At 40.2% G+C, this 14,293-nt stretch overlaps 1 protein-coding gene across 4 annotated transcripts in view; it reads left to right on the top strand.

Moving 5' to 3' along the window:
* The window catches only part of SLC12A7 (solute carrier family 12 member 7), a 106,277-nt gene that overhangs the window by 80,465 nt on the left and 11,519 nt on the right, over window positions 1–14,293 (top strand). For 3 of the 4 annotated variants that reach the window (XM_060278058.1, XM_060278059.1, XM_035126082.2), the window contains exons 18-22: window positions 2,196–2,391; window positions 3,202–3,371; window positions 3,862–3,993; window positions 5,467–5,574; window positions 13,453–13,634. In XM_060278058.1, the coding sequence (XP_060134041.1) occupies window positions 2,196–2,391; window positions 3,202–3,371; window positions 3,862–3,993; window positions 5,467–5,574; window positions 13,453–13,634 (788 nt within the window). Of the gene's footprint in view, window positions 1–2,195; window positions 2,392–3,201; window positions 3,372–3,861; window positions 3,994–5,466; window positions 5,575–9,944; window positions 10,071–13,452; window positions 13,635–14,293 lie in introns of all 4 variants that reach the window. The other variant, XM_060278060.1, reaches the window with a different exon arrangement.

Below are 14,293 nucleotides of genomic sequence, written 5' to 3'. Positions count from 1 at the left end.
ATGGTTCTTTTGCAAGCACAACCTCCACATTCCAACCTTCACTTGCTCAGCCCTTCTGACATCTGACACAATTGGCTGTGGGGTTCCCCACTACTCTTAGAAGTATCCTGAGTCTCCTTTTGACTGGTTTGAGGCTGTGCAGACTCCCTGTGAAACTAGAGCAGTAAGCCAATGGGAACAGCTGTATCTTTGACACTTCTGCATGCTGGGGGTACAGTGTGACATTTAAGCAGGCCAGCTTTGAAGTTGGATAGTACAATGCAGAGGACTGCTGTGACTCAGTGACCCACCCCTGATATTGATTGGTTCCTTCCTTGACATTCCTCTTTTGGGTACCTTAGGCGTGCTTTGGGTCTAAGTAACTTCATTACTTCTTGCCCCACCTCCAGTCCTTGTGCCATTGGGTATTCAGTGCGACAAGAGCAGGTGCATGAAGAACTGGATGAAGAGGACTCAGATCTTATATAATTTTATATAATTTCGTGTTTAATTTACCAATTATTTCAAGAATACCTTTAAACAGAATCTTTGTGTGGGTATCCCATGCTTTATCATTCAAAGTGCAGTATAAATTAAAGGTTTGCATTATTTTACATTTACTGTAATGCACCTCCTATGTGATTGCAGACTGACCAAGTCAACATAATGTTTTTAAACAAAACAATATCCAGGAAGACTCAAAATAGTTCCTTCTGTGCAATGACAGAGCCTAAAATCGGACTTCGCACTGCAATGTGCAATTAAAATGAACATGAGATAATTTGTGGCTTAGTGCTTAAAGCAGAATGCTTTATTCTTGGCCTGTGCAAGTCAGCATTTACTTAAATGTAGCACCCTCTTAATATTTAACAAGGTATTGAAGCTCAGAGGTCTGCCTGGAGTAATTCCCAGAAAAGAAAGGAGATGGCTCTGCAGTTTGTAAATGGTTGCCGAGATGAATTTTTAATCACAATAGTTTGATTATTTAAAAACCAGTTACTCTATTGTATTCTCAACACAATTTTACAGTTGTCCCTTGCTACTGGAAAGATAAAAGTTTTATTTGCTTTGAATAAACTCTGTATTCATACAGGTTGTGCAGCAACGTGTTCTCTGAGCAACTCCAAAAAAATAAAGTAAAATGAAATGAAATATTAAATACAAGAACAAAAGAAAAGACAGCATAATATAAAAGCTTTTTAACTCACAGAGAGGAGGAGGTAAGGCCAGTCACTCCTTAGAAGCCCAGTGTCTTAAGATAACAAAAAAAAAATAACAAAACAGCCATGAAGAAGGCACCAGGTGAGCCTCTCTTGGGAGTCTGGGAAGCATCAGGGTTCCTATCTATACAACATATATTGCAAAAATTATTCAAGAATAAATGCAGATCATGCCAAGGATAGCTTTAAAACCAGGAATAGCTCTGGCCTGTACAGATTTTCTAGCTTTAGAAGCAAAGGCTTCTTATTAAGGTTCCATCAGCACAGATTTTCCTTGTGCAATGAAATATTCTCCCGCACTCCCTCCATGCTCCCCCTAAATATGTTCTAGGGGTTCCCCCAACCCTCCAAAGCAGATTTGGGGATCACTGGGGCAGGAGAGGGGGAAATTCCTGTTGTATTCTCTGGAATCTTTGCACTAGTTTTTATTAGGGCAAATGAGTTAGTTGAATACAGTGGCATATTATATGTAATTAGTAGTCCACATCACACTAGAAGATTGCATTTCTAATTATTCCCAATCTCCTCTTATTTATGAAAATGGATATATTTGCACCTTATTTTTAAGTAGTAAATCTAATTTCCAGATAACAAAGGTGATAATTAGTTCAGTAATTCAATTTCTCACTTTAGGCCTTTAAGTGTTTTCATTTAACACTTTCCCTCTAATTCAACCTTGTTATTTAATAATGTTAAATATCAAACTGGTATTTCTGGGAGTAGTTTAATAGTCATTGTAATTGGTTAGAATTGCGTGACTTTTCTTGGTTGATAATGTTTTAAATGTCTGAAATATAACTTAATAGGAAATACTTATTTCAAAAGAGAAGCCTGATTTTATTGCCAGAAATCCTGCTTGCTTAGGTTTCCTTCCTGTATGTTTACAGCCGAACAATACAAAAACCCTAATAAAACTTTCCACAGTCTTTTAGGAAATGCTTCATGCTTTAATATTCTGAGTGTTTATAAGTATTTATGTATATTTTATCCCTACAGAATATTCGATCATTAATTGGAGCAGAGAGGACCAAAGGATTTTGCCAGATTGTGGTTTCATCCACTGTTAGAGATGGAATTTCCCATTTGATTCAATCTGCTGGCCTTGGAGGCATGAAGCATAACACAGTCTTGATGGCATGGCCTCAGTCCTGGAAGCATACTGATAATCCTTTCTCTTGGAAAAACTTTGTTGGTATGTGTGGCTGTACAAGTTATACAAATCATAATCACAACATGCAATATAGTAACACTTCATCTAAAAATTCACCTAATTGACCTCTGAATGGTCAACATTTCCAGTATGAAACAGTGCCCTGAAATAGAGGTTTTGAAAAGAGCATTTCATAGATTGACCTTAGTGTCCTCCTGGAGTGGTACTGTCACACTGTTTTACTGTGTTCCATTCCTAACTGTGGGGTCACTTCCAGAGAATAACATTGGATGATTTCAGTTTGACTCCGTGGCCATTGGACTGTGGAGTCTTGCAGAGTTTTCTTCTTGTGCTTAGTGCTATTTAACATCTGTATGATCTTGTGCCTTGGGTAAAGGATGGACCTCTGAGAATACAAAAGCCGATCAACTCTGGCTCAAGTAGTTATTTAAAAAAATGTTACGTGTATTCTGTAGATGCTTTCCTTCTTTTGGTCAAATGATGTACTATGCAATGTGAAAGTGTACAGGTTATCTAAATTTAATTATTTTGTGCATCACTGTGGCACAGACACAGCTCAAACTTTTATTAAACCTTTAATATGTCCCACATGACAAGAGCCAAACCTCAGTGGTACAGATTCCGCTTTGCTTGCAGACTATTCCAGGCTCAGTCTCAGGCAGAGTTAGGAGATCTTCCTGCTTGAAATGCTGGAAAGCTACTGCCAGTCATTGTAGACAATACTGACTGAGCTAAATAGACCAGTGTTCAAACTTGGTATAAGGCAGCTTCTTGGGTTCCTAACAAGGATAAAAGGATAAAAGTTTCAGCAGTCCTGTTGCTTTTTTTCAGACACTGTTCGAGAAACAACAGCTGCACAGCAAGCTCTTCTAGTTGCCAAAAATATAGACTTGTTCCCTACAAATCAAGAGCGTTTTAGTGAGGGCAACATAGATGTTTGGTGGATTGTTCATGACGGAGGCATGTTGATGTTGCTTCCTTTCCTGCTGCGACAACACAAGGTACTAGCCTTTCTTTCCATTGGGAAACTTTGCTTTAAAATGAACAAATGTTAATTGTAAGCTCTTTGAGGCTAGGAACTTTTGCATGTGAAAGTAGCCCGGACATGAGATATAGTCAGTGCAGGATCTCTTTGTGCCATAAACTTTGGAGTGTAACAGAAGGCCTGGTTTTCTTTCACTAAGAAGTGTTTCTGTAAGCATAAGGCCATGAATGATGCAATATCTGAAGTTGTCTGCATACAGAGAAATTTTAAAGGCTGGAGATTATGTGCATGAAGCCACTGTTCTTCCTCACTTTTCTCTTGTCCAGCTACATTGGACTTCTGCTGGTAGTGGAAAGCTTATGAGAGATGGGCATTAGGCAGGATTGCAGTGCTGCAGAAAACCACAGTAAAGAACCACCAGCAGTACATTGCTAGCTATAAAGTTACGAGAAATCACTTCCACATTTGTAAAAATAAAAATAAAAAATGTTCTCTCCTACTGACAGGTGTGGAGAAAATGTAAAATGCGCATCTTTACTGTAGCTCAAATGGATGACAATAGTATTCAAATGAAAAAGGATCTCCAAATGTTTTTATACCATCTTCGAATTAATGCTGAGGTCGAGGTTGTTGAAATGGTAAGGTTTTTGATGCACCCAGTTATGCTTTCATTAAATGTTTATGTTTATCCTTAGCTGAGGAACATTATTTAAGATGTCCTTTGTGGAAAAAGATACCTATGTGTAATTTATTTATTTTTTTAAACCCTGCTTTTAGTGAGCCCCAAAGCAACTCACATAACAGTGTGTGTATGTATGCCTCGGGCTTGGGGTTTGTTTCATGCAAACAAACCCCGAGCTATAACCAAGAATTGTTCTCCTCTCACCAGTCAAGCTTGTTTGTGGAGACAAATCATGAGCCTGGGTTCAGACAGCACGAAAAGCCAAGCGCTGTTTTGTTTTGTCCATGACACTTATTTCATTTTAAATCAGTGTCTTAAAAAAAAACCAAAGACACTTAATATAATTTTGAAACACTCCCGATCCAGATTAGGTTATGATCCATTCAGGGCTAAGCATATTCACATCCTAGTGATTTCAGTGGAAAAGTTAAAACAGGTGTGTAAAAGTGTCTCACTGAAGTTAATGGGACTAGTGTAAAAACTGGCTTGATCATGTCCATTTATTTTTTCTTCCACCCTGGTAGAAATCTGAATGCTCCTTTAAGAGTTTACATCTGGCTGCACAAATGCATCGCCAGCTTGGGGCTGAGTGGGCAGTCTTTTCAACCAGTGCAAGTTAGACGTGAGGGACCCTTTCTTCTCTCATATTTTCATCATTTGTGGCTGTGGTCCCAACAGAGAGGAAACTGGCCTCTATTTTAGCTCCCTTTACTGGAGAATGTAGTTGAATAAGGTTGGAGTATGTGTGTTTATACTTATATCCATCTGAAAAGGGGACAGAGGATGAGAGTATGACTACAGTAAGCCCGCAACTTATTTGGGAGTTACATTCCGGGGAACGCATTTGAAGCCAAAATCATATATAGACAAAACACAATGGGTTCAATAGTGGATGGGTTTGCCAAAGTCATTTCCCCAGAACTGCACCCCTTTTCTTCCGCTTTCCTTCCTTTAAAAAAAATTACCAGGTGCATAAAGCTGAATGTGCATGAGTTAAATGCACGCAAATTGCAGACTTAACTGTATATGTAAACCATATGTAAACCATAATACTTGTCCAAGAATCCATTATCTTCATAGTGTATATTAGCTGTATATGTTTCATGAGGAAATGTGTAACTTGTATGTTTCAGCAACATAAGTTGCAGCAGAACAGTGGAAGAATGTGTGCCCCCCCTATTTTGAGGGGCAGTTAAATAATCAGAGTCTACATAGACAGTTTGCATCTGTTCTAAATAAAAATTAGCACAATTTCTCATGCAATTTTAACTGAATGCTTCCATTTTCATTCTTTTTTATTTTTATCATCTTTATTTCTTTCTTCTTTCTTTCTTTGCTTTTGGGATAGTCTCGGGGGATTGACCCAAACATCAGCGTTACTTGCATATGGTTTCATTTTATTGCAAATCACATTTATTTATTTTTCCAGTTTGAAAATGATATTTCAGCATTTACGTATGAGAAGACCCTTGTGATGGAGCAGAGATCTCAGATGCTAAAGCAAATGCAGCTTTCTAAAAATGAAAGGGAAAGAGAGGTAATCCATTTTATTTTCTTATTTTTAAAAACAATGAAAACAATGTATGAGCAAACCAGAACTCTGGTGCTAATTAATGAGGTCATTATTGGCCTTCCCCAAGGTATTAGAAATGTAATCAAGGTGTAACAGCTATCCAAGGCATCAAATTATTTGGGGCAGCAATTTTAATTTATGAAGCATCATCCACCAGGATGAGCCCAACTGTGAAATGAGCAGGAGCATTCATGTTGGTTAGGTTTGCTGAGGGACACAGGTGGCGCTGTGGGTTAAACCACAGAGCCTAGGGCTTCCTGATCAGAAGGTCAGCGGTTCGAATCCCTGCGACAGGGTGAGCTTCCGTTGCTCGGTCCCAGCTCCTGCCAACCTAGCAATTCGAAAGCATGTCAAAGTGCAAGTAGATAAATAGGGATCGCTACAGCGGGAAGGTAAACAGCGTTTCCGTGTGCTGCTCTGGTTTGCCAGGCAACTGGTCTCTGACTCAATGAAAACTAGCCTTTCAACTCCCAGCTGCGCCATTCCAGCCCAGGTCTGGGAGAATCACTTCAGAAATATATTTATGGAAAATTCAAACCTTACCATCGGTTCTCAGGAAGCTGACAGTGCAGAACTGGCAGTGTTACCTCTTTGGAGACCATTTACAGTGGAGGAAATTTATACATTAATGGAGAAACTGAAGAATGGCAAGGCCCCGGGAAAAGACTTTATACCAGCGGAACTTATAACATCCAACCAGCTCTGGTGGGCTCCGCTTTTGGCGGCCCTTTTCACAGTGGTAAACAGCTCAGGCAAAGTACCACAAAGCTGGAAGCATGCTATAGTCGTCCAAATATTCAAGAAAGGCGACCCTAAAGAACCTTCAAATTACAGGCCAATTAGCCTGCTATCAGTAATTGGGAAGTTGTATGCCTGCTTCCTAAGTAATAAACTGACAACTTTTCTTAATGAATATAACATCCTATCTGAAGCCCAGGCAGCCTATCGAGAGAATCACTCAACCACAGACCACTGCCTAATGCTGTCTTTCCTAGCCGAAAAATATACCAGGCCGCTTCAGGGCAAGCTCTTTGTGGCATTTATGGATCTGAAGTCAGCATTCGATTCTGTCCCCAGATCCCATTTGTGGACCAAATTAGATCAGATAATACAGGACAAACGTCTCCTCTTTCTTATAAAAGCCCTATATAACAGAACCAAACTGCAGGTCCGATGCGGTCAGCAGGGACAGCTATCAAATAATATCGAAATGAGTAGGGGGGTTCGACAGGGTTGTGTCCTGGCCCCAACATTGTTTTGCTTATTCCTAAATGATCTAGAAGAGTGCCTAATGGACGCAGGTGGTCACCTTCCAAAAATAGGTATAAGAAGGACCCCCTTGCTGCTTTATGCTGATGACGCGGCCATAATTTCACGCACCAGACCGGGTTTGAAACACCTGTTGATGAAATTTTCTGATTATTGTCTTGGAAATGGCTTAACAATAAATTATGAAAAATCAAAAATCCTAGTATTTGAAAGAAGCTTTTCCCGGTTAAACTGGTCGCTGGATGGCCATGAACTTGAACAGATTAAACATTTCAGCTATTTAGGACTAACATTCCACCATACAAGATCATGGAAGTACCACTGGCAAACCTCCCTTCAAAAGGCGGAGATTACAAAACTAGCCATACTTCGATTCTTCCATACAAAGGGCGGCAAGTATGTACCAGCAGCTCTAAAAGTATTCAATGCAAAAACTGTCCCCCAAATCCTGTACGCAGCAAACGTCTGGCAGAATGGGGACCTGCCTAAGCTAGATGGCTTCCAAGCACAATTTATTCGATCCTTGCTTCAGGTGCCCAATTGTGTTCGAAATTCCATACTCCTGCTAGAAACGGGTGAATGCCCAATTTCAACAAAGGCATGGTGGGCTGCACTAAAACATTGGCTCAAGATTGCAGTATTTGAACTTGGGGAGGGACTGTATAAATACCTGAACAATGAGGAATACATCAGCCAATGGCAGAAAACCATGGCGAGAAAAGCCACTGCTTTAGGTCTGTCACCCACCCAACTCTATTGCCTGGGATATGAAGGTGCCCTAAAGACCTTAAAGCAAAGACTTTGGGATAATTCACACAGTGATCTACGACATCAATCACTTGCGATCTGCAGTCCATTGGCAGTAGGAGTACAATATGGGCATGTCTTTAAGCCAGCAGCCTATATTCAAAACTTGACAGTGCCAAACTACCGAAGGCTGTTCACAAAAGCAAGACTGAATGTTTTCCCCTCTGCAGTGCTGGAGGGCAGGATGAGAGGAGTACCCTACCAGGAAAGACTGTGCTCGTGCACCCATGATGTAGATTCTATAAAACACATTGTGCTGCCCTGTGGGAAGTTTGAGCAAGCTAGGGCTGAAGTGATTTCACCCCTGCTAGCCTTGCTCCCAGGAAAATCAGAGGATTTCTATATCAGGTTCCTATTGGAAGACCGGTCAAATGCCAGAACACTAGCAGTGGCAAAGTTTTTATCGGTGGTCACAAGAACTAATGTTTCCTATTCCGAATTTGAGTAAGATGTCTGAGTGGTTTGAGGGCGGGGTGTCCCAGCTGTGTATCGCTTGGTAACGAATTGATGGGTCTATGGACCGTAATAAAGATTGTTGTTGTTGGTTTGCCAGAAGCGGCTTTGTCATGCTGGCCACATGACCTGGAAGCTGTACACTGGCTCCCTCGGCCAATAATGTGAGATGAGCACCGCAACCCCAGAGTTGGTCACGACTGGACCTAATGGTCAGGGGTCCCTTTACCTTTACCTTTAGGTTTGCTGAATGAATGCTTTCTAGAAGATCCAATCCCATATTTAGTAATTGGTGAAAGGTGTCACTTGGATTTACATTGTTCTCCCTGACTCACAGCTGTCCATGGAGGTGCAGGTCAATTCTGCGTCCAGGGCAGCTGTCTACCAGCTCCATCTGGTACTCCATCTGAGACCCTACCTGCCCATGGACTGTCTCGCCAAAGTGTTGCATGCTCTGGTTTTCTCCCACTTGGACTACTGCAATGTGCTCTACGTGGGGCTACCTTTGAAGGTGACTCGGAAACTACAATTAATCCAGAATGTGGCAGCTAGACTGGTGACTGGGAGTGGCTGCCGGGACCATATAACACTGGTCCTAAAGGATCTTCACTGGCTCCCAATACATTTCCGAGTACAATTCAAAGTGTTGGTGCTGACGTTTAAAGCCCTAAATGGCCTGGGCTCAGTATACCTGAAGGAGCATCTCCACCCACATCATTCAGTACTGGACACTGAGGTCATCCTTCAAGGGTCTTTTGGTGGTTCCCTCATTGTGAGAAGCAAAGTTACAGGGAACCAGGCAGAAAGCCTTCTTGGTAGCGGCGCCCTCGTGGAACACCCTCCCTTCAGATGTCAAAGAGATAAAGAACTACATAATTTTTAGAAGACACCTGAAGGCGGCCCTGTATTGGGAAGCTTTTTATGTTTTTACACACACACACACACACACACACACACACACACACACACACACACACATATATATATATATATATATATATATATATATATATATATATATATATATATATATAAAATATATGCCCAGAGTGCCTGGGGAAACCCAGCCAGATGGGTGGGGTATAACTCATAAAAATATTATTATTATTACCTACAAGAGCAGTGCCATTTATATCAAAGAGGGTTCAATCCACAAGTACATGCTTACGAAGGTGAAGATGAGAAATGGTTATAAAATACAAAAAAAATACATTTTTTGTTCTAATAAAAGACTTCCCTTTAGATTTTTTTTCCCCACTGAAAACATTAAAGGACAGCACAGATTTGAAACAAGAATTTCCCTGTCTAGGGTGGAGGCCCAACCTACAACTTCCAAATCCCCTATATCAACATTTGAATTAGTGGGCTTCTTCAACTTTTTAACAACGGATTAGCAGACAGATTAGCAGACAGATTGTCTGTAGGGTCTTCGGATTTTCAGAATTACTCTCGTATTGGAAAACTAACTTGAGCACAGAAAGCATCATATGGTGGGGAGGAGCACCACTGCGCTCTTTGCCTCAGGTCAGCATCGTTGCTGTCCCTTAACAGGAGGTGGAGGCAGTAAGGAAGCTGCCACCCTCAACCCCACCCCATAAGCAGCAGCGGCACTGCTGATAGGAAGCCAGGTGGCATGGTGGCTCTACTCCCCTCTGGCCGCCACTGCGATCCATGATAAGTTACCCACTGCAATACCCATTGTTTAGACGTACTATGCTTCCTTCTGTTGTTTAATAAGTGCCATTGTATTTTATGAGCTAATGATATGCTTTTTCCGGTTGTGCCTGGTGACCTTCCTGTCCCAGATTCAGAGCATCACTGACGAGTCTCGTGGCTCAATCAGAAAGAAGAGCCGCTCTAGCCCACAATGTATTGGTCAAGATGTAGACAATCTGCTACCTAATGACATTCAGGAGGAAGAGGTAGAAATTGTACCCACCTGACTGTTCCCTTCCCATTACAACACTTACAGTGCCATTGTAAACCATAGCTGTACTAATTACTACCACTAACCTGTTCTAATTCTTACTAATTACACTATTATATGTAGGGAGTACCATCCCTACGGTATAAAAGCAGATGGGTTTTTTAAAATAGACATTTCAATGTGCAGCTTTTTAGAATAGATCATTCTGAATATTCCCCCCCCCCTCTGGTATCTTTAGTGGAATCACTTGGTTGAACAACATGGTATTCAAGTCTTATGTTCATAGGGGACCCAGGCCCCTGAATCTGGTATCAATGCTATGTACATTAAAGAAAGATTTGTGGTACTGCTCTCCACACATGTTCAAAATTCTGAGTTTCCAGGAAAGACAGAAATTAGGAAAATTGTTTTCAGAACTTTCCTGGAATAAATCTGTTCATAAACATTCTGCAGTTATATTTATTGCAGTGATTTCTTCCATGAAGAAATCATAAGACCACCAGAATTGTCACTCTGAACCAATCAAACAAGTCTAGGCAATATTTAACAGAAATATTTAAAGGCTATCCAGGTTAACACTGAAGACACTCCCTTCAGGAAACCTACAACAATAAGGTTCTTTATTATTATTTTTAAATTAGAAGCTAAATCATTGATCACAATCTACTGCAATTCCAATATTTATGAGAAATCTCAAGCTTTATCACACTCGGCTGTGTGCAAAATTGTAGCTCTTCTCTCATTTTGTTAAGTTCCTTAGATTTAATAAGACAGCAGCAATAATTTTGTGTTTCTGAATCTTGATTGTTCATACAGAAATAATGATTGCCTTTAACATTCTACAGAATGCCATGATACATATAATACATTTTAAGCCCAGTTATAATTTTTAAAATGGCACTTCAAGTGTGGCTCCTTGTGTTCAAACCCGGATATCCTAATTTTAGTTCTTAGCAATGTGGAATGTCCTTTTGTAGATCACCTTTAGTAGGTTCGGTGTAGTTGTGTGTTTGAAGTGATAACAAAATAATCCAAAATTAGAATTTAGTAAATGTCACCCTTTCTGTTCTTTTAAAATGTTGTATTTAAATCCCATGATTTGTCAGATCTTCAATGTTTTCAATCCAGCAGTAACTGTTTATCAGTAATTATAATTTGTGTCCTAAAGCCTGAGGTATTTTTTTTATAAAAAAACAACCATTAATCTAAATTTCCTTTATTGGATATTGTTTGGCTTTATCCCTCTGATAGTATCTCCTCTTTGGAACAAGTCTGTATTGTTTGTTGTTAACACTAGTGTGGTAGATTGTTGTGTTTATTACTTCATTATTCATTTCACTGTTCTGCATTCTTTGATGAACAGGTTGTCAATAAATAGTAGAATGTTTCTCGGTTATTGAAATTAAGGAATATGATAGCAGTATAAGCGAAAATGCATACATGTTAATTCAAACTAGTTTTAGGATAATTCAGTAATGTAATTAAGACTTTGTAGCAGAATTATAGCATTTCAGCATTTTGTGCATTGATGCAAACCTTAATGAAAATGCTCTCTGGTTGAACTGGTTACATATGCTACACACACACACACACACACACACACACACACACACACACGGGCTATTGTTTATTTCCTTAGTAAGTAGGTTTAAACGTTTTAGACTTTTTGAGATGAAAGAACTTCCCATCTTTTTTGGGGGGGGGGATGTCACAGACTTGTATTCACAGGTACTGTGATACTAAGGTGACATACAGAGCCTTTCTATTGTGCAGTGTTTCCTGCTATGCTGCTACGTTTCATAGTACAGTGGTACCTCAACAACCGAACGCTCCAACTTCCGAAGGTTTCGACTTCCAAAGTCGACAACCCCGAAAGTCTTTTCGCCCCGCGCCTGTGCAAAGCGGCGTGCACGCTCGACGCATGCGCAGAAGCGGCGCTTCAACAACCAAAGACCTCGACTTATGAAGACGAAGTCGAGGTACCACTGTACTCAAATATCAATATTTTGAAGCTGTTAAAATGTCTCTCCCCCCCCCATCTATTGTGATAGCGGGTAATATGAATATGGAGGTGAGATATTAATGAACAATTTGGATGGTGGCTGTGACTTCTGGTGACAAGTGATGCAGTTTCTACAACCAGTGAGCTTGCTATTTTGTGACAATTTTTAATTTTAAAGCTTACACCACTTAAGCTTTGGCAGGCTTAGAAAGGTATAGATTTTACACCAGAGCTGTTACTCAGCAATAAAAAAACACTGGCTTTGTAGTATCCTAAATGCCAGATTTTGTTTCAGAAGTTCCATGAGCCAAAACTCTTTCACACTTTACTGTCATGTTGCTCCAAACAAAGAATAGTAGCGCCATCTATGGAAACAGCATTGAATGGCATGTGGCTTGCTATATTATCATGTAATCTACCTACCTGTAACTCTACCTGTAACTCTCCCAACAAAAGTATGTAATTTGTCCCTCAGATCAGCCTCCATACCCAGGGACTGTAAAATTGTCAATGTAACACCAATTTTTGAAAAGGGATCCTGGGAGGATCCTAGATATTATATGCTGGTGAGCTTGCCTGTCCCAGCAAAACTGGTGGACAGTGTTGTTAAAGATAAAATAACCAATCGTATAGAAGAACAAGACTTGCTGAAGCAGAACTAGCATGGCTTCTGCAAGGGTGAGTCCTGTCTTACTAACGTAACTGTTATTAACTCTTCTTTGAGAGTGTCAGCAAGCAAATAGATAAAGGTGATCTGGTTGACATAGTTTTTGACAAGGGACTTCACCAACCTGAGTAAACTCTGCAATCATGCGATAAGAAGAGAGGTCCTCTTCTGGAACAGGAGCTGCTTATGTAAGAGGTAGCAAAGAATGGGAATAAAAGGCAAATTCCATGCTATAAATCATTAGGAAAGAAATTGGAAACATGGTTGTTGGCATACGTTTGGCTCAAGAGACATTGGAATGTGCCTCCATGGGGTTCACCTTTGCCACAGAATCAATCTGTGAAGTGCAACTCTCAGGAAAATGTGTGTTCTGTACCATATGTGTGTATAAATATATTCTTCAAAATGAGCAGCTGCCTTCATGTAAGTCATCCTACTACAGACAAATGTATCTGCAGGGTCAAATACATTATTTCTACCCCTTGATGGGCCATGGAATGATCCCCCAGCCCCATTTAGAACTAATAATGTCGACAATTATTGTCATTAAACTGGTGAACAAACATCTTGAATACATTGCATCTCTCAAAAGCTGAACATGAACTGCTTTTATGTACAAGGAAGCAAAGTATTTACATGGTATTTACAGGCCTCTGCAGCTTTGAGTTCCCCGACTTGCCAAAATGATCTTTAAATTGCTTGTTTGTGTTTGGTCAGGCTCAGTTAATCCATGATAGAAACACAGCATCCCGCTCAACCGGCATGGTCAAATCTCAAACTGCTATTGCTACGCCAGACAAAATACAAATGACCTGGACAAAAGAAAAGCTTATATCCGAGAAGCATAAAAATAAAGAAGCTTGTCTGTCAAGCTACAAGGATATCTTCAGTATGAAACCGTAAGTAGATACTTAAGGCATTAAATTCTGATAACATTGATCAAACCCGCACTAACATTTAATGGTATTGAATAGAATGGGTTTATACCATTCTAGAAATGGTAGCTCATAGAAGAAGTAAGACTACATTGACTAGTTAGATTCTGGAGGTGTAAAGGCCTTAAAATCATAAAATCCAATGCTGAAGATATAAATAATTTATTTTTCTTTATACACACACTGCTAGCCCTCTTCCCGGTACTACCGGGAACAGAATTGAATTCTGAATTGAAATGAACAGAATTGTCTTCTAATTATTCTCTAGGTATCTTACATTCAGTACTGCTCTCTTGAGTGCAGCAGGAGCTGAGTTTTAGTTTGAAGGCTTATGAGTAAGCAGGAGCCATAAATGTAGGAAACTTTGTGAAATGTAAAAGAAGACAGAATATATTTAGAAAAAGGGGTGTTTCCTTCTGTAAAACTTTTATGCTTCGTGTGGCATGGTATCATAGCGACATCATTATTTCAGTGGTACTATAAGGAAGTGAGGGACGCGGGTGGCGCTGTGGGTTAAACCACAGAGCCCAGGGCTTGCCGATCAGAAGGTCAGCGATTCGGATCCCTGCGATGGGGTGAGCTCCCATTGCTCGGTCCCAGCTCCTGCCAACCTAGCAGTTCAA

The sequence above is a fragment of the Zootoca vivipara genome, chromosome 8 (assembly GCF_963506605.1).
Source record: "Zootoca vivipara chromosome 8, rZooViv1.1, whole genome shotgun sequence".
NCBI lineage: Eukaryota > Metazoa > Chordata > Lepidosauria > Squamata > Lacertidae > Zootoca > Zootoca vivipara.
The sequence above is the reverse complement of the archived record's forward strand: the minus strand, read 5'-3'. Positions and strand labels throughout refer to the sequence as shown.